The 20,931-nt window shown below is 41.6% G+C and overlaps 1 protein-coding gene across 1 annotated transcript in view; it reads left to right on the top strand.

Annotated features, from left to right (window-relative positions):
• PIBF1 (progesterone immunomodulatory binding factor 1) overlaps positions 1 to 20,931 on the top strand; it is a 223,918-nt gene that overhangs the window by 19,694 nt on the left and 183,293 nt on the right. The window contains exon 6 of the mRNA XM_081084193.1: positions 13,269 to 13,402. Coding sequence (XP_080940319.1) covers positions 13,269 to 13,402 — 134 coding nt within the window. The remainder of the gene's footprint in view (positions 1 to 13,268; positions 13,403 to 20,931) is intronic.

Below are 20,931 nucleotides of genomic sequence, written 5' to 3'. Positions count from 1 at the left end.
GAGATGAAAGAAAATTAGTAAAATGTATATGAAAATCTCCCTCCTGTCAGAGTCTGGGTCGTGTCGTGGGACCCAGAGTCAAGTCCCTGCCCACCCACGCGCGCCTCAAAATCACACGAGACCCAGACCTGGCTGGCCCCACCCTTGTCAAGCCCGCAGGGCGGCGGGAGCAGCCTCAGATCCCCTAGCCTGGCTCCGGGTGGGGGCACAGCCTCAGGTCCCCCGTCAAGCCCTGCCATGTGGGGGGTGCAGCCTCAGGTCCCCTGGTCCTGGCATGAGGGCGCAAGGGCATGATGACCATTTGCATATTAGTTCTTTATTATATAGGATGTGGCAAGCATTGTTCTAGCTCAGGGGTGGGCAAACTTTTTGACTCAAGGGCCACAGTGGGTTCTTAAACTGGACCGGAGGGCCGGAACAAAAGCATGGATGGAGTGTTTGTGTGAACTAATATAAATTCAAAGTAAACATCATTACATAAAAGGGTACGGTCTTTTTTTTTTTTTTTTAGTTTTATTCATTTCAAACGGGCCGGATCCGGCCCGCGGGCCGTAGTTTGCCCACGGCTGTTCTAGCTGCTTGGGATACATCAGTGAACAAGACTATGATCTCTGCTCTCAGGGAGTTTATATTTTAAGAGGAGTGCAGGGAAACAAAGTGTAAATAAGCATATCACATAGTATGGTGAAAGGTGACAACTGCAAAGGAAAAAAACACAACAGCTGTAAAAAAGCAATTGAAGTTCATAAAAATTACAGTACAGATAAGGTAAGGATTGACTTGCAAGAGGATAAACTCAAGACAAATATAAGAAGGTACTACTACTATTTCATAGAACAAGTATAAATTAATAGAAACTTAAAAGAGGGCACAATAGCCAACAAATAAAGTTGCCTGAAAAATTACCTGATAATGACAGCTGTCAACCGAAAAAAAAGTTTAGGCTGTCATACAGAGTCAGAAGCATTTATCTGAATAAACGGATTTCAATCCCAGAGATGCAAACCTACGTAGCAACTACTCTGGGGAGAACAAAGACAGGCAGGGTTTATAAAGGCAAAATCACAAAAGGTAATTTTTTTCATACAAATGAAGGATTGCTGGTTATGTTAACAGAGATTGGTTAATTCCAATATCCAAATGGAGGAGGTGAAAACTACAAGGAAGGAAGTAGAGTCCATGTGTGTCCATGGAGCAGTTGTTCCAGGATGTTTTTGGCTCCCGGATGTTTTGAGCAGAGCATGGGCATCACTCCTTAGTAGCCTCCTGACTCTATTTTAAGTGATTCTCTTAGCATTGTTCATTCCATTTTATTTGCTCCACTATCACAGTTCCACAGTGGTTTACTAAGAGAAACTAAGATCTTGTTAGCTGGGTCTCTGAGTTTTGAGACTGGGGATTAGGAAAACAAATTTGCCACTTTTTCTGGATTATCTTTTTCCAAAATGATTTCAGTTGTTTTCTTTTACCACACGGTGGCAGCGTGTATCCACCTATTTCTTCAACTGCTTTCAGCTACTCAGAAAATCTTGCCACTTTTTACCTAGAGGCCAAAGTATTACGTTAGGTTACCTTATTTTTATTTAGAGCCCAAATTTCATATCAACTGTCTAAACCAAACTAATATAATTCAGTAGACTTATGACTGGGAGAAAGTATTATAAAAACTGAAACCTTTCTGGCATAACATGTACTCTTCAGATTAAACGTATCTCAATTATTACATTGAATTTATAATTATGCCTAACAAAAAAGCCCATGTATAGTTAATTCTGCTTTTGTTCATATAACCTGCTGGTTCATGGCAGATAGGAGGTGAAACTGTTTTAGAAATTTAATAGAATGTGATTTTTTAAAATATATTTTTATTGATTTCAGAGAGGAAGGGAGAGGGAGAGATAGAAACATCAATGATGAGAGAGAGTCATTGATTGGCTGCGTCCTGCACGCCCCCTACTAGGGGATCGAGCCCACAGTCATAGCATGTGCCTTTGACTGGAATCAAACCTAGGACCCTTGAGTCCACAGGCATACGCTCTATCCACTGAGCCAAACCAGGTAGTGCAAGAATGTGATTTTTGACCTTTGAAAAAGAAGTCAGTCTTCCTGAAATGCCAATGTTAGTGGATTTCTGAGATCCTCTTTCATAATTTATTCCCTCATCTTTTTTTATTTGGAAATGATAGCTAGATACTAACACTGGAAAATAGGGTTTATCTTTTACTTCAAATTTAGAGTTTGGTTGTAAGTGTCAATAATAGTCTCTAGCATGTTTTGAGCTGTATAATGTACATGTGCTTGTGTATGATACTTAGTGTTTTCATAAGTGCTATATTTTTACTTCCTAATTATGAGACCTCTTTATAACAAGTCACAATTTTGAACCAGTACATGTAGTTAAATTATGTGCAGCTGTTTTGTATTGTAGATTCACTTCATCATGCTTCTTTCATTTAAAAAAAAATATTAATACTATGTAAGGAGGGCATTGATGAGTCTGTACTTAATAAAGCTATTAAGTTTCATGAGGAAATGATGAAATCATTTTCTCTTATGAGAACTTTGGTAACTAGGAAGCAAAAAGAGTGTTTTGTTCAAGATAACTTCCTTGTTTAGAAACATAGTTACATTTACTGAGAAAAATTCTGCAAGATTACCTTGAGTCTCATCTTAAGTAGTCATATGTGAGTAATCCAGTTAATTCTTTTTGTATGAAAATGATATATTTCATTAATGATACATACTTGTTATTCAGGTTTTTATATTTCAGGGAATGTTAGCTGTTTTCTGAAGTTTCTTTTTTATCCTGCCCAACTTGTGAGAATTCTGAGGAGTGAATTCTCACTTTCCCAAAATAGTTAATCACACCATTTCTTCTCATTTACTAAACTGCTAACCACTGTAAACTAATTCTGATTTGAACCATTGACCTTAAGGTAAATGTCACTATATCTCGTTTGCAATTGTCTTAGCTGTTCTATCTCCCCACAGGCAGGAGACCACTTCATTTATCAAAGACTTATTTTGACACATAGGTTACCACTCTCTTTTCAGTTTACATAGGGTGAGACAAAAGATTTAAAGAAATGTATTATATCTAAAGTAAGTGTCTTTTGGTTTAGACAGCTGCTAACTGTTTAAAATGAGCCTGTATAATTGCATCTTTGAATAATGTTTTACATTTTGTAGAAAACATTTAGGTTTGATGTTATTTTTCCAAATGATTTTTAAATATGTATTTAAGAAATAATTGTTTTAAAAGGAGTCCAAAATCAGTATGATTTATGCATGTACCATATTTGAACCCATACAATTTGCAACTAAAGTTCTTTAACACCCTGGATTTGAGCAGTAAATAATAACATTACCACTAGTCAATTGTTTTATAATTTCCACAGAACAGATTCCTCAATAAATAGGAACTTGAAATTAAGAAAAGAAAAAACTATGTATGAACTCAAGAAAAACTAGATTCTAGTTCTATTTCTGCTTGCCCTGGAATTCTGGACAAATCATTTAACTCCTCTAGGCCTTAATGTGCTTATCTTGAAAATAAGAAGATAGTAGTAGATTATCTCCAGGGTGTCTTTGACCTCTGAAATTCTATAAATCTAAAATGCTTAGCTGCTGATGTTTAGAAACCAGAAGTTTGGGAGGGAAGGGCATCCTATATAATAAAAGCCTAATATGCAAATAGACCGAAAGGCGGAATGACCGGTGGAATGACCAGTTACTGTGACACACACTGACTACCAGGGGGCAGACACTCAACACAGGAGATGCCCCCAGCCTGCAGGCTCCAGGCCAGCTAAGGCAGGTGCCAGCAGGGACCTCCCAATTGCCCTGCCATTCACCCCACAGATTGGCCCTGATCACTGGCCAGGCCTAGGGTCCCTACCTGTGCATGAATTTCATGCACCGGGCCTCTTGTCTCATCCTGTCTAATAAAAGAATAGTATGCACATTAACCATCACTTCGCGGTAAAGATGGTGGCGCCCACAGCCAATAAAGAGGGAATATGCAAATTAATGCAACAGAGATGGAGATGCCAGCCAGAACCACGGAGCTGGCTGGAGCAGGCGAGAGGCTTGGCTTCCTTGATTGCCCCAGCCGGCTCTGTGGCCACCACCCAGACAAAGCCATAGTAGCAGGGCCGAGGCAGAGGCAGTTAGGGGCAATCAGGCCAGAAGAGGAGGGCAGTTGGGAGTGATCAGGCTGGTGGTGGGGGAAGTTGGGGGCAAGCAAGCTGGCGCAGGGGCCAATTGGGGGCAAGCAGGCCAGCAGGGGGGCAATTGGGGGTGAGCAGGCCAGCGGTGGGGGGCTGTTGGGCGTGATCAGGCCAGAGGGAGGGGCAGTTTGGAGCAAGCATGCCGGCAGGAGGGGCAGTTGGGGTGAGCAGGCTGGTAGGGGGGCAGTTGGGCCCGAGCAGGCCAGCGGGGGTGGGGGGGGGCAGTAGGGGGCGAGCAGGCCAGCGGGGTGGACAGTTGGAGGCGATCAAGCCAGCAGGGGGGTGCAGTTGACGGCTATCAGGCCAGCGGGGGACAATCAGGCCAGCAAGGGGGACAGTGGGGGTGAGAAGGCCAATGGGGGGGTGCAGTTGGGAGCAAGAAGGCCGGCAGGCAGAGTGGTTAGAGGCGATCAGGCAGGCAGGCAGGTGAGTGGTTAGGAGCCAGCGATCCTGGATTGTGAGAGGGATGTCCCAGATTGGAGAGGGTGCAGGCTGGGCTGAGGGACACCCCCCCCCCCCCCGCACGAATTTCGTGCACTGGGCCGCTAGTTATAAATACGAAAGGTCTGATAGTTGATAACCAAACACTATAATATAAAATTTTCAGTATTTTGTGTCAGCCAAACAGTAGAGACATATATCAAGTAAAAAAAGTGAGAACCTATTCACTACCCCCTTCCTGCTCCCTTTCCTCTTTGATGTGTGACTCTCACATGTCCTCCTCTCCAGGACAAATACAAGCTTCCTTTTTTTATTTATTTATTTATTTATTTTTTATTGCTTAAAGTAATACAAAGGGTATTACATATGTGTCCATTTTTTCCCCCCCGCCCTAGACAGTCCCCTAGCCTCCCCTATCCCCCAGTGTCTTATGTCCATTGGTTATGCTTATATGCATGCATACAAGTCCTTTGGTAGATCTCTTACCCCCCAACCTCCTGTCCCCCAACCCTCCCCGGCCTTCCCGCTGCAGTTTGACAATCTGTTTGAGGCAGCTCTGCCTCTGTATCTATTATTGTTCAAAAGTTTATAATGGTCTTTATTATCCATGAATGAGTGAGATCATGTGGTATTTTTCCTTCATTGACTGACTTATTTCACTTAGCATAATGCTCTCCAGTTCCATCCATGCGTTGCAAATGATAAGAGTTCCTTCCTTTTTAGAGCAGCATAGTATTCCATCGTGTAGATGTACCACAGTTTTCTAATCCATTCATCTACTGATGGGCACTTAGGCTGTTTCCAGATCTTAGCTATGGTGAATTGTGCTGCTATGAACATAGGGGTGCATATATCCTTTCTGATTGGTGTTTCTGGTTTCTTGGGATATATTCCTAGAAGAGGGATTACAGGGTCAAATGGGAGTTCCAATTTCAGTTTTTTGAGGAAACTCCATACTGTCTTCCATAGTGGTTGCACCAGTCTGCATTCCCACCAGCAGTGCACAAGTGTTCCTTTTTCTCCACATCCTCTCCAGCACCTGTCGTTTGTTGATTTGTTGATGATAGTCAGTCTACAAGCTTCCTTTAAGAACTTATTTCACTGCTTTAAAAAAGCTTGTTATATGCAAAAGAAATCTTAATTGAATTTTTACAAAGTGAATACACCCAGTTAACCACCACCCCCATCAAGAAATGGAAGTTCCTTTTATGATGTCTTTCTTGAAATATTCAAAAATTTTCTGCATATAAATATACTAGAGGCCTGATGCACAAAATTCATGCAAGAGTAGGCCTTCCTTCCCCTGGCTGCCAGCACCGGCTTCCCTCTGGCACCCAGGACCCAGGCTTCCCTCTGGCCACCAGCAGGCACCCGGGACCCAGGCTTCCCTCGCAGCTCCGGCCGGCTTCGTCCAGAAGGTCATCTGGAAGGATGTCCGGTCTAATTAGCATATTGCTCTTTTATTATTATAGATAATTATTAATTTTAAAGTCACTTTTTCTACATTTCAAGCTAGTTATTTTAAATGCACCAAGCCCATTGAAATTTTAATATTAGTTCATTCTCCAAACATTTCCAGTGTAACTACTGTGCAAGTATTACCAGATATATAAAGATAAGGCAGATCTTCAAGGAACTCCAGGTCTCAGATGAATGTAGAAAAGGTAAGGGTTATTTGCAAGTCAAGAAAACATGCAATTACAATAACAGATTTACCTTTTTAAGGCTAGAGATAGCCTGCTATTATTTTTTGTATGAATAATTTAGGAGATGAAAGATAACGTTAACCTTAGCAGTCAAAATCAGTTCCATTCTAGATATATAGAAAATTGGCGAACAATTGAAATCTTTTCTTGGACCTGGATTGTCCTTATTTTTCCTGAGTATTTTTATTTTTATTATCATAGAAGGAAAAGGAGATTTTCTGTTAACCCATTTATTATTTTATAGAAATGTTCTATTAGAAAGGGCTGGTGACTGGAAATTTTGTGTGTCCCTTTCTTAATGTTTGAAAGGTTTACTTCTTTTGTTTTAGTCTATTTAATGTCCTCTCTTGCTTCTTCTACATAATAAATTTATTGTTACATTAATAGAATAACTAATATTATTCTATTAACAAATGTATTATATAGAAGATTTGCAATTATATTAATTGAAAATCTTCTATATAATAAAAAGGTAGAGTACTAGGTACTAAGATAGAAAACTTTCTTAAAACTTATGATGTGAGAGGCAAGTAATGGTTGCTCATAGCACATGTGATACATTTTCTGACAGAAGTAAAAAACAGATACTGTGTAAAAATATAAGACAGACATCTAACTCAGATTTGGGGCTTGGAGTCTTCCCATAGAAGTTGATGTTGAGATTAAGACAGGAAAGAACACGTAGGGATAATAGAAAAATAGCCTTTTCTCCTCTCTTTAGTCTTAACTTCAAAATTCTCCACAGTCATTGGATTTGGTTCATTTTGAAGAAGGATGCTACTTTTTTTATTTTCCAATGTTATGCTTTAATCTGTTATAGTTGCTAATAGTAGGTTTTTTTTCAAAATATAAAAGCAGTAATTTTATTTAAGGAGAATTTTTTTTCACCTAATAAGTTCTAAAAGAAAGTGTTGGTAGAATATATATATACCTTCCTATACTGAATGCCTGCTTATGTTTGGTTATATGGTGTTCATATTTAAAGAAAACATGTATGTATAGTCTGTGTGTGTGTGTGTGTGTGTGTGTGTGTAGTCATACCTCCTGAAGAGTTGCTCTCTGGACCGGGATTTTATATCCCTTATTTTTCAGGACCAGATTCTGAGGTCCTTTTAGATCTTTACATTTTAGATCTTGGCACTTGCACACTTAGAAAATCCCTATTTCTTGGGCATTCATGTCCTCTAGATACCCTACCTTATAACTTTTCTCATTTGCAGACCACTGGGACATTCTTCTTTATTTAAAGTGGAAAGCTTGCTCTAGATTTAAGTCTTCCTTTTCATCTTACTCCTGCCTTGGTTACTTCTATGACTCATCCACAACCTTGGCCATGCATTTTATTGATTTTCTCAAATTTAGTGATTGCCTCTTCTCTACTTCAGCACTTAGTCTCCTGGCCCACAGTCTGTTCCTTGTCACCCAGACTGATTTACTCCTGAAGTTATCTATTCAGGTTGATCATTAAACATACTACTTTCAATATATCCATGTTTCTCAGTCATCTGCTTCCAATTTATAGTTAACAGAATAGAAACAGTCCATGTGATTTATCAGTCTCTTCCTAAATTTATTTACATCCCTCTTCATCATCTTATCAGTCTTAAACCTTTCTCTTACCAGTGTTCTCTAATTCCTCCCCAACTGTGTTTTTATCAAACCCTGCCTGATAAAACCTTATTCATCATTTTTCTGACTAAGCACCACTAGAGAGAATCAGGTAGTAACAAACACTATAAGTTTATTGTAACCAACTTCAAATGGGCCCACAAAATTGTGCTGAAATTCTTTTCTTTTTTTTCTAGTCCTCTTATTTTTCAGAGGTTGTTTTAAGTATTCACCACTTTCTCACTCAGACGACGATTTTGGTAGTATTCCATTTCATAGAGAAAATAGAAATCCTCAGATGAAACTCTCACAATTGCCGCCACAAACCTACAAACATTTTTATATCTGTACTCATTCTGTTTTGTTTGTTATAACTATTTATAGTGGGAAGAGTTTTGCTTTCAAGGAATGGAAAATCATATGCCTTTAGAAATCAAGTGGGTAGTATAAATGTGTGAAGCAGTAGGGTAATAAGTAGTTCTGTAAGTGCTAAGGGCTTTAAATTTGTTTTTAATACAGAATACTTCATTTTATTGTTCTTTGCTGTGTGCTTTGTAGATACTGTGCTTTTTGTAAATTGATTTGTGGCAACCCTGTATCGAGCAAGTCTGTTGGCACCATTTTTTCCAATAACATTTGCTCACTTTGTGTCTCTGTCACATTTTGGTAAATCTCACAATATTTCAAACTTTTTCATTATGGTATTTCTTATGGTGATCTGTGATCAGTGCTTTTTGATGTTACTATTGTAATTGTTTTTGGGTGCCATGAAAAACTCCCATATAAGACAGTGAACTTAACAGATAAACATGTATGTTCTGGCTGCTTCACCAACCTGTCTGTCTCTCTCTCTCTTCTCTCTCTCTCTCTCTTTCTCTCTCTCTCTCTCTCTCTCTCTCTCATCTCTCTCATCTCTCTCTCCATTCCTCTCATCTCTCTCTCTCCCCCCCCCCCCCGCCTCCTTTGCCTCTCTCCTATTCCCTGACACAACAATAGTGAAATTAGGCCAATTGATAATCCTACAATGGCCTTTACATTTTTAAGGAAACAAACAGTCTCACATCTCTTTAAAACAAAAGCTGAAAATGATTAAACTTAGTCAGGAAACCATGGCATGGGCCAAGAAAGCTAGGTCAAAAGCTGGACCTCTTGCATCAAACAGTTAGCCAAGTTGTAAATGCAAAGGAAAAGTTCTTGAAGGAAATTAAAAATGCCACTCACTGAATACATGAATGATGAGAAGGCAAAACAGCCTTATCACAGACATGTATAAAGTTTAAAAGATCAAACCAGCCACAACATTCCCTTAAGCCAGTGGTTCTCAACCTTCTGGCCTTTTAAATACAGTTCCTCATGTTGTGACTCAATCATAAAATTACTTTCATTGCTACTTCATAACTGTAATGTTGCTACTGTTATGAATCATAATGTAAATATCTGATATGCAGTATGGTCTTAGGCAACCCCTGTGAAAGGGTCGTTCGACCGCCAAAGGGGTCGCGACCCACAGGTTGAGAACTGCTGCTTAAGCCAAAGCCTAATCCAGAGCAAGGCCCTAAATCTCTTCAGTATGAAGGCTGAGAGAGGTGAGGAAGCTGCAGAAGAAAGTGTTTGAAGCTAGAAGAGGCTAGTTCATGAGTTTTAAGAAAAGAAGCCATCTCTATAATAAAAGTGCAATGTAAATCAGCAAGTGCTGATGTAGAAGCTGCAGCAAGATATCCAGAAGATATAGCTAAGATAATTAATGAAGGTGGCTATACTAAACAACAGATTTTCAATGTAGGAGGATCAGCATTATATTGGAAGAAGATGCCATCTGGGATTTTCATAGTTATAGAGAAGCCAGTGCCTGGCTTCAAAGCTACAAAGCAAAGGCTGACTCTCTTGTTAGGGGCTAATGCAGCTGGTGACTTTAAGTTGAAGCCAGTTCTTATTTACCATTCCAGAAATCCTAGAGCCCTTAGGAATTATGTTAAATCTACTCTGCATATGCTCTACAAATGGAAAAACAAAGCCTGGATGACAGCATATCTGTCTACAACATGGCTTACTAGTGTTGTAAGCCCATCATTGACACCTATTGCTTAGAAAAAGAAAGATTCCTTGGAAAATATTACTGCTCATTGACAATGCACTTGATCAACCAAGAGCTCTGATGGAAATGTACAACTAGATCAATGTTATTTTCATGTCTGCGAGCACAACATTCATTCTGCAGCCCATGGAACTAGGAGGAATTTCTATTTTCAAGCCTCATTTTATTTAAGATATACATTTCTTAAGGCTATAGGTGCCATAGATAGTGATTCCTGTGATAGATCTGGGCAAAGTAAATTTTAAAGCCTGGAAAGGATTCATTATTCTAGATGTTATTAAAAACATTCATGCCCAGCTGGTGTGGCTCAGTAGTTGAGCACTGACCTATGAACCAGAAGGTCATGGTTTGATTCCCAGTTAGGGCATATTCCAGGGTTGTTGGCTCAATCCCCAGGGTGGGGCATGCAGGAGGCAGCTGATCAAAGATTCTCTTATCATGGATGCTTGTATCTCTCTCTCCCTGTCCCTTCCTCTCTGAAATCAATATATATATAGATACATAGATATATATATAGACATATATATATATATATATTTAAAGAACATTTATGATTCATAGGAAGAGGTTAAAATATCAAACAATAATAGGAGTTTGGAAGAAGCTTATTCCAACCCTAAAGGATGACTTTTTGGAGGAAGACTTCAGTGGAGGAAGTAATTACAGATGTGGTGGAAATAGCAAGAGAACTAAAATTAGAAGTAAAGCCTAAAGATGTGACTGAATTGCTGCTATCTCATGAGGTATTGCTTCTCATGGATGAGCAAAGAAAGTGGTTTTTTGAGATGATGATGATAATGATGGAGTATCCTTAGCTGTGATACTATAATAAACTAGAGGCCCAATGCACAAAATTCGTGCACTGGGAGGGGGGCCCCTCAGCCCGGGATCCCTCTCGCAGTCCAGGAGGCCTTGCTCCTTACCGCCCACATGCTTGCTGCTCCTTAGTGCTTGGCTTGCTGCTCCTTAGTGCTGTCGCGGAGGTGGAGAGGCTCCTGACACCACCACTGCGCTCGCCAGCTGTGAGCCCAGCTTCTGGCTGAGCAGTGCTCCCCCTGTGGGAGCACACTGACCACCAGGGGACAGCTCCTGTTTTGAGCGTCGGACCCCTGGTGGTCAGTGCACATCATAGCAACCAGTCCTTCCACCCTAATGGTTGCTTGGGCTTTTATTATAGACTAGTGGCCCAGTGCACGAAATTTGTGCACGGGGGGGGGGTGTCCCTCAGCCCGGCCTGGACCCTCTCCAATCTGGGACCCCCACAGGGATCGGGCCTAAACCAGCAGTCAGACATCATTCTTGCAATCCAGGACCACTGGCTCCTAACCGCTCACCTGCCTGATCACCCCTAACCACTATGCCTGCCAGCCTGCTCGCCCCCAACTGCCCCCCCCTGCCGACTTGATCACCCCCAACTGCCCCCCCTGCTGGCCTCATCGCCTCCAACTGCCCCCCACTGCCGGCCTGCTCGCCCCCAACTGCCCTCCCCTCCTGGCCTGATTGCCCCTAACCACCTCTGCCTCAGCCCCGCCACCATGGCTTTGTCCGGAAGGACGTCCGGAAGGTCTCCTGGTCTAATTAGCATATTACCCTTTTATTAGTATAGATACCATGGTAAATTTCCATTCTCATGGAGAACATCAGTATAGAAGAAGATCCTAATACTACACCAAGCAAAACACATTGAATATAGTTTTTCCCTAATTACATTTTCAAACAACCCTTCAACAGAAATTTGTGGGATGACATTTTATGTTCTTTTGGAGGGGGGGCAGTTATGACATTTTAAAGTTATGTGTAAATACTTTTAAAAAGACACAGTATCTTACTCATCTTTGTATCTACAGTGTCTCGCCCAGGACCATTTGTGTAGAAACAACTCAGTCAGTATTTGTGGAATGAATGTGACCACACTTAGCTACTTAAGAAATGACTTGGGCGCTAGCTGGTTTGCCTCAGTGGATAGAGCATCAGCCGGTGGACTAAAGGGCCCTGGGTTCAATTCCACTCAAGGGCACATGTCAGGAATGCGGGCTCGATCCCTAGTAGGGGCGTGAAGGAGACAGCCGATCAGTGGTTCTCTCTCATCATTGATGTTTCTGTATCTCTCTCCCTCTCCTTCCTCTCTGAAATCAATAAAAATACATATTTTTTAAAATAAATGACTTGGGACAGGATGTGTTTAACATAACAGATTCTGGGGTAGAGTTGATGGTGGCTTGCAATCTTATAAGTTCAAAGGGGGAAAGTAAGTAGCAACTCTGTCCCCATGTCATGCTTCTCCCATTTCCATATTCATTTAATTCTTAATTAATCTGTTCAGAAGCATTTATTTCACTCTTACTGTATACCAAGTATTGTGTATAGTAATAGAGATCCAGATAGAGGCTAAGTTTCTACCCTTAAGATGTTTACATTCTGGTGAGGTATATAGAATGCTAATTTGATGTTACAGTGAGATAGGTGTTCTGTAGGAGGCAAATATTCAAGTACTATGCAGCTATTCAGACATTGAGAACACGTTAGAGCGAGCTTGGTGCATTGAAAGAACTTCAGATCTTCATTAGAGTTGAAAGATGAAGTGTGAACATGAGAAATGAGGCTCATAGTAAGCAGGGACAGGTTATGGTTTTAAGGTTTTTACTTCTGCCTTTCTCCCATAGCTCTACAGTTCATTTCTGCTGGTCTGTTGAGTGAAGGGAAGATTAGGGGAGAAATATATTCCAAAATTTCTTTTTTGCTAAGTACTGCCACTGAAACTGCATGCTAATCTCTTCAGTAACAATATTTCATTGTAGATATTTTATATTCATGTGGCTCTTCATCTCTAAATTGTGAACTTAAAAACAGGGGCTCTGTTTTATTCATTTCCATGTCTAAAGCATCTAATAGTATCTTCGTAAATTTTGAAAAATGTCATTTAACATGTATAGTCATTGTATGTATTATTCTAATAACCAAGACATAGGTGTGCTATTAAAAAGAAGAGCTGAAGTTTTAAACAGATGGACTTACAAACTACTCTGTGAGTTTAAGATTACCTGTCTTTGAGTAGAGAAAAATTACTAAATAGGAAAATTAAGGACTTTTTAAATTACAAGGACATTCACAGCTTAACAGAAGAATTCAGTACAGAATTTGGTCAACTGTGTTTAGTTTGAAATGTTTTATTATTGTTTTGGTTTATAGACTTATGAGGAAGATCGAAGAAACTACTCTGAGCTTCAAAATAGATGTCAACGTTTGGCTTTAGAATTAGCAGACACAAAACAGTTAATTCAGCAAGGTGACTACCGGCAAGAGAACTATGACAAAGTTAAGAGGTAAGGAGTTAAGAAGGGTGCAGTAGCTTTTCTCATTTTTAGCATGCACCTGAATTCAAAGTCACCTGAATTTTTTTAATTTTTTTATTTTTAAATTTTTACACGAGTTTATTTGAGCCAAACTGTCAACATGGGGAGCAAGATCTCGAGTCACCTGAATTTTTACCATTGACATTGTTAATTCTGCTTTGTATAGTCATGTGCTGCTTAACAGAGGATACGTTGTAGAGAATTGCATCACTAGGCAATTTAGTCATTGTGTGATGATCTTACAGTGTACTTACACTAGATGGTATAGCCTACTACAGTAATTATGTGTGCTCTACTTTCATACAGCTGACAGTGCAATAGGTTTTTTTACATCAGCGTCACCACAAACATGTGATGCGTTGCTCTACTAGTATGATGTATGGCTATGATGTCATTAGGCAATAGAAATTTCTCAGCTCCATTATAATCTTACGGGATCACTATCATATATGCAGTTCCTCTTTGACCAAAAGTCATTATGTGGCACATGACTATACCTTATTCTTTTTCTGTCTCCATAGTTTTGACTTTTTCAGAATGTAATATAGTTGAAATTATGCAGTACAGAGCCTTTTCAGATTGGCTTCTTATAGTAATATTAGTAGCCTGGTGCACAAAAATTTGTGTACTCAGCGGTGGGGGGGGGGGTCCCTCAGTTATTAAAATTTATCGGCACAACACTGACCACATTGGTGGTGGTGGTGGTCTTGTCAGAATGCGTTATATTATGCAGATGAAAATCTATTTAAACAGATTTGATGTAGATATTTTCAAAGATGGAAGAATTGTCCCTGTCAACTATTTTAGTTGATTCATATCTTCACCAATTGTTATCATTGCAAAGTTTTCAGTCCCCATATGGATTGCTGGATATACTAGGTCATGCGCTGTCCCTGTCCTTTGTAGCCTTTGTTACCTTAAGGACTCTAGTTTTCCATTTATATGTTTAAGTACCAACCTTACCGGCTTAAAAATGTAAGCTTTTAACACTGCTCTCTCGGTTCCGTATCCTTCCGATGAAAAGTGGAGTTGGGTTGCAGCACAGGAGAGAAGTTCAGAAGGGGAATATTGAAGTAATGACTACAGTAGGAGAAGAGGGAACCTATTTCCCTGGCCACAGGCACTGGTGCCCTGGACCACAGGGCTGGCAGCTTCTCCGGGTGGCTGCAGCCTGGGACCTCGGGCGGGTGGCTTGTCCGTCTCCTGGGCTACAGCCAGCCGCAGGCACTGGCTCCTGGACCAAAGGTGGGCGGCTTCTTCTTCTTCTGTGCTTCCAGGGAGGGCAGTCAGTTATGTGTATATGTGTGTGCATGCAAACATAGGTGTGTACACGTGTGTATGTGGACATCTGCTGGGCAAGTCAAAACTATAGAAGAGTTGCCCCCTATCTCTTGAATCTTCCAGAGATATCCCCCACTTTTTTATTCTATCACTACTGGAGAGTCAGTATTTGCAGCCAGCCAGCCAGTGACTCTCTCAGTGTCTATTTCTGACTTCTTCTTTCCCTGTCTGTCTTCCAACCCCTAATCATATTTCCATATGGATGCATCATTTTTACTCCCGATATGCTGTATAGAGAAGGAGTCAGGATGCTGTCTTCCCATGAATAGTACTCAGTAAAAAAACAATTGCATTTTAGTTGGGCAGTGCCCCTACCCACCCTTCAAATCCCTTCCACCATGCATTTCTGTTTCCCTTTTTGTTAGTTGGATTGTTCTGCTGCTCCTTCTCCTCACCCCACCACCCTTGGATCGTAATGTAAAATTCTTTTACCATGTCAAGAAATTATTAAAAATACAGGTACTTAAAAAAAAATATACAGGTATTTCTCCGAACACCGGCGGGCGGGGGGGTGGGGGGGGTCATGTGGAGGGAAGAGGCGGCTGCTGGTGGCTGCCTCTTCCCTGCCCCACCCGGCTTCTCCGAGCACCGGCCGAGGGGGCGGGCAAAGGCAGCCCCGGTTCTCCAATCATGGCCCTGGAGGCCGCCTTTGCCCTGCCACCTGGCTCTTGCCTGCCGCCTGGGTTTCCGATCACTGTCAGCGGCAGGCGGCTTCTTCCATCCTTCCCCTTTCACCTCCCAGCATTGCGCCTACGTATGCAAATTAACTGCCATCTTTGTTGATGGTTAACTTCCAGCTTTGTTGGCAGTTAATTTGCATATCACCCTGATTAGCCAATGGGAAGCATAGCGAAGGTATGGTCAATTACCATGTTTGTCTATTATTAGATAGGACTAAAGGCCTGGTGCATGAAATTTGTGCACAGGTGCAGTCCCTAGACCTGGCCAGCAATCGAAGTGCGAGTGTCTGGTGTGGAAGGGTGGGTCCCAACTGACCACTGGGCTCTGGGCAGCACCTGGGCCCCAGGCCCCCATGCACCCACCTGTGCCTGAGTCACAGCACCCGAGTCCCCACGCAGAGATGCGGTAAGCACAACTGGACGCCACAGGCTGAGGCTCAGCATGGGCCTCTGGGTTGCCAGCAGTGCCACACGGAAGCCTGGCGGGCAGTGCACTCTCTCCTGGCTGGCCTTGCAAACCGGCTCCTGCATGAACCCATGGGGAGCCAGACCAGCCCCTATGGTCCCAGTGGCTGCGGCCTGGCTCACTCGTAAGAGGCACGAGCCCTGGCGTCCCGGGGGAGAGTAGCAGGGGGAGTGAGAGTGAGCTCGGCGGATACCCTGCATTCTTACTTCACCTCCGTTCCCGTCACCCCCAACCCCTGGTAGCTGGCAAGAGGTCGCAGCACATCGCTGACGCCCGCCATGTTCCACGCCGCCCCCTGGTGATCAGCACACATCATAGCGAGCAGTCGAACTCCTGGTCTCCTAGTTGAATGACCACCCGAAGGGACAATTTGTATATTAGGCTTTCATTATATAGAATACATTTAAATTTCCTCCATATCTTTTCATGGCTTAATAGCCTATTTCCTTATACCATTGAATAATATTCCATTGTCTAGACAGCAAACATTTTACTTATCTATTCACCTACTGAAGGACATCTTGGTTGCTTCCAAGTTGTGGCAGTTGTGAAGAAGACTGCTATAAGTATCCATGAAACAGATTTTGCATGGATACAGTTTTCATCTCCTTTGGGTAAAAACCAAGGAACACTGCTGGGGTCCAACCCCAGCAGGTCCAGGGGTCCCCAAAGGTGTGGACGGAGTCGGCGAAGAAGGAATGACACGGAGACAGCATTCAGTTGATCAGCAGCCTAGCCAGGATCTCCAGCCAAGTTCTGGTCTGGATCTCCAGAGAAGTTCTGCTTTGGATCTCCAGCGAAGTTCTGGTTAGGATCTCCAGCCAGGTTCTGTGTCCATGTTCTCTTGCTAGGTTCTCCAGGTTCTCCAGCCAGGTTCTGTAGCCATGTTCCCTCGCTAAGTTCTCCAGCCAGGTTCTGTCCAGGTTCTCTAGCCAGGTTCAGTCACCAGGTTCTAGTCAGATTCTCTTGCCAATTTCTGTAGTCAGGTTCAGTCCAGGATCTTTTGCCATGTTCTCTCGCTAGGTTCTGTCTCTAGGTTCTGAGGCCAGTTTCTGTCCAGGATCTTTTGCCATGTTCTCTCCAGCGAAGTTCTTCTGTCTCTAGAGAACGTTCTGTATAGGTTCTGTGCCAATTTCTGTCTCTCTTCTGTCTTCTTACATCTGTATTTATACCAGTTGATTCCAGTCCTATCAATCTCTATTTCAAAGGTTAGGGCGTTTCTTATCTCCATTCCAGGGAGTAAAGATTATGTAGCTTAAGCATGATTGTTCGTAGTTAAAGTGATTAATTACCCACCTGGCACTTAGTTAAGAGGTTTTATTCCCTCCCTAACTTCAGGGGAAAATCTCTACCTGGGGAAACAACCTTTCTCAGAGACCTCGGTTAAAACACTTGGTGCCTAGAAGGTGAGCAAACATATTAAGAACAGTATGCCATATATGCCAGGTCCTTTGAAACAGCAAGCATGGACCAGCTCCCGGCAGAACACAATCATGTGTTTAGTTTTGTAAGAAACTTCCAGACCGTCTGTCCCAAAGTTGCTATATCATTTTGCATTTCTACGAACAATGAATGAGAATTCCTATTGCTCCACATCTTTGCCAGTATTTGGTGTTATCAGTGTTCTGGATTTTGACCATTCTAATAGGTTTTTAGGGGTTACTCATTGTTATTTTAATTTTCATTTCTCTGATGACATGATTTGAAACATCTTTTCATGTGCTTATTTGCCATGTGTATATCTTCTCTAGTGAGGTGTCTGTCAATGTCATTGGCTCATTTTTTAATTGGGTTGTTTGTTTTCAGACTGCTGAGTTTTAAGAGTTCTTTGTATATTTTGTATTACAGTTCTTTATCAGATATGTCTTTGGCAAATATTTTCTTCCAGAGTGTGGCTTATCTTTTTATTCTCCTGACATGTACCTTATTTTTCATTGCATTTTAAAAGCATGTCATTTTGGCAGTTTGATGGGTTTAAATTGTACTTTTGTATCAGTTGTTTTTATTTTGTTTAGAAGTTGCTGCTGTTTTTTTAAAATATAATGTCTTAGAACAGTGGTTCTCAACCTTCCTAATGCCGCTACCCTTTAATACAGTTCCTCATGTTGTGGTGACCCCCAACCATAAAATTATTTTCGTTGCTACTTCATAACTGTAATTTTGCCACTGTTATGAATTGTAATGTAAATATTTGATATGCAGAATGTATTTTCATTGTTACAAATTGAACATAATTAAAGCATAGTGATTAATCACAAAAACAATATGTAATTATATATGTGTTTTCCAATGATCTTAGGCGACCCCTGTGAAAGGGTCGTTTGACCCCCAAAGGGGTCGCGACCCACAGGTTGAGAACCGCTGTTTTAGAAGATAGGAACACAGTAAAATCCCATGTTTGAATTTTTACTTGATTACTTTTATTTTATGAAATCAATTTAAATACTTTATAGTTTTATTTGAAGTTTTTTCAGACAAAAGGCACTCATTCTTTCAGAAAATAATATTTTCTGTGAATATATTTTCCAATGTATTGCTACTAACTATCTTTGGCACATAATTTGCCTTTTACTGGAATATGCTTTTTCTGTTGTTTGTCCATTAATGAATCACTACTTAGCTATATGTCCCTTAGGCAAATCTCTTATCATTCTGAGCCAAAAGTTTTATCATCTCAGAGAAGATGCTAATACAAATATCTGCTAAGATCGCCCTAACCGGTTTGGCTCAGTGATAGAGCATCAGCCTGTGGACTCAAGGGTCCCAGGTTTGATTCCGGTCAAGGGCATGTACCTTGGTTGTGGGCACATCCCCAGTCGGGAGTGTCCAGGAGGCAGCTGATCTGATATATTTCTCTCTCATTGATGTTTCCAAATCTCTACCCCTCTCCCTTCCTCTCTGTAAAAAATCAATAAAATATATATTTTAAACTAAGAAGATCAAATAAAGGAATATTTATGAAAGTATCTACACTAATAAAAGAGAAAAATGGTAATTGGTGTACGGCGCTACCCTTTTCATTGGCTAATCAGGGCTATATGCAAATTAACTGCCAACTAACATTGGCAGTTAACTGCCAACAAGATGGCGGTTAATTTGCATATGTAGGCACAATGCAGGGAGGCGAAAGGGAAAGCAGGAAGAAGCCCCCTGCCACTGACAGTGATCAGAAACCCAGGGGGGAGCTAAGAGCTGGGGGGCAGGGCAAAGGCGGCCCTGGGGCCGCCTTTGCCCTGCCCCCCAGCCATGATCGGAGAATCAGGTGCCTTTTCCGCCCTGGCCAGTGATAGCAGGAAGTAGGGGTGGAGCCAGCGATGGGAGCTGGGCAAGGTCGAAGCTGGCAGTCCCAGGAGCTAGGGGTCCCTTGCCTGGGCCTAAAGCGGAGCCCACGATCGCGGGGCCGCTGCAGCTGCGGGTCCCCGCTGCCCGGGCCGGACGCCTAGGCCAGAGGCGTTAGGCCTGGGCAGGGGCGGAGCCTGCAACCGCAGGGAGCTGGGGGTCCCCTGCCCAGGCCTGACACCTCTGCCTGGTCAAGGGGCCGATCCGGTGATTGGTGATCGGAGGGTGATGAGGGTCAACTCCTCTGGCCGAGGCATCAGGCCTGGGCGGGGGCCAGAGCCAGTGATCGGGGGAGATGGGGGTCCCCTGTCCAAGCCTGACACCTCTGTCGGAGGCGTCAGGTCTGGGCAAGGGGCCGATCAGGCGATCGGAGGGTGATGGGGGTCTACGCCTCTGTCAGAGGCGTCAGGCCTGGGCAAGGGGCCGATCCTGCAATTGGAGGGTGATGGGGTCAACACCTGAGGACTCCCAGTATGTGAGAGGGGGCAGGCTGGGCTGAGGGACACTCCCCCCCACACACACACCCAGTGCATGAATTTCGTGCACCGGGCCCCTAGTTTATATATATATAAGGAGAGAGAGAGATATTTCTAATTGTTTACTATTGTATCTACCTGTAGGTAAAATAATTCTTGAAATACAGTAGTCACTCAGTGATTATTTTTTAAATGAATGAATGCTTTATAAATTGTATAGCACCATAAATAAATCTGCAAGGATTTTGGGATATGACATTGATTCTCCTTCTTCTACCATGACTACATCAGTATGTATTATTATGTAGATATTCTTATGTCAAAATATAGTAAATATTGGGACATGAAATCTGTGAGTGTTATACTCAGTCAGCTCTTGAATAAAGCTGGATTTCAAAAGAATAATTTCAAAATAAAATAGATTATGATGGTAAAATGATACTTTGAGTTGATGTTTTGATATCCTCTCTGCTATTATAAATCTAGTAGAGGCCCAATGCACGAAATTTGTGCAAGGGGCTTGGCCCTCGCAGTTGTAGTGGCTTGCTTAGGCCCTCGCAGCCCCAGCTTGGTCCGAAGGTCGTTCGGCTGTCTGTTAAGCATATTACACTTTAATTATTATAGATAGCAATAAAAATAAAATATGGAAAGAGAATATTAAAAAGAATGATAATCAGAATAATATAGTGGACATGAATGAAGGATAAGTGAACTGCATTGATAATTATTGAAGGTTGATGATGCGAGGGGGAGTCAATATATCATAAATATATGACAAAAATATGATAAATATCTTCATGTGCTAAAAATGGAACAGAAAAGCAAGCAAGAGGGCCTCAAACTGTGAATCGTTTGGTTCACTCAGTAGAAAGAATTAATTTTTAAAAATGTTTTGGTGTAAAAAATCACTTTTATGTTCTTTATAAATTCTCACAGATGTGCAAAAGGAAACAATATGTGGATGTTAATTGCATCATTACTGGAAAGAATTAAAATTCTTTTCAATAGTGGAATGGAAAATAAATTGTGATTTATTTCTAAAATGTAATTCTTTCTAGCAGTTGAAATCATTAAATAAGACCTTAATGTATCTATATGGGTAAATTAAATACAAAGTAATAAATTTTGAAAAACAAAACACATGTGCCTATCTTTTTTTAAAAAAAAGCAGTTTCCGCTCTAACCGGTTTGGCTCAG

This window comes from Myotis nattereri (assembly GCF_964212035.1).
Source record: "Myotis nattereri genome assembly, chromosome: 2".
In the NCBI taxonomy this organism is placed as follows: domain Eukaryota; kingdom Metazoa; phylum Chordata; class Mammalia; order Chiroptera; family Vespertilionidae; genus Myotis; species Myotis nattereri.
Note: the sequence above shows the minus strand (reverse complement) of the source record. Positions and strands in the feature narration are given on the sequence as shown.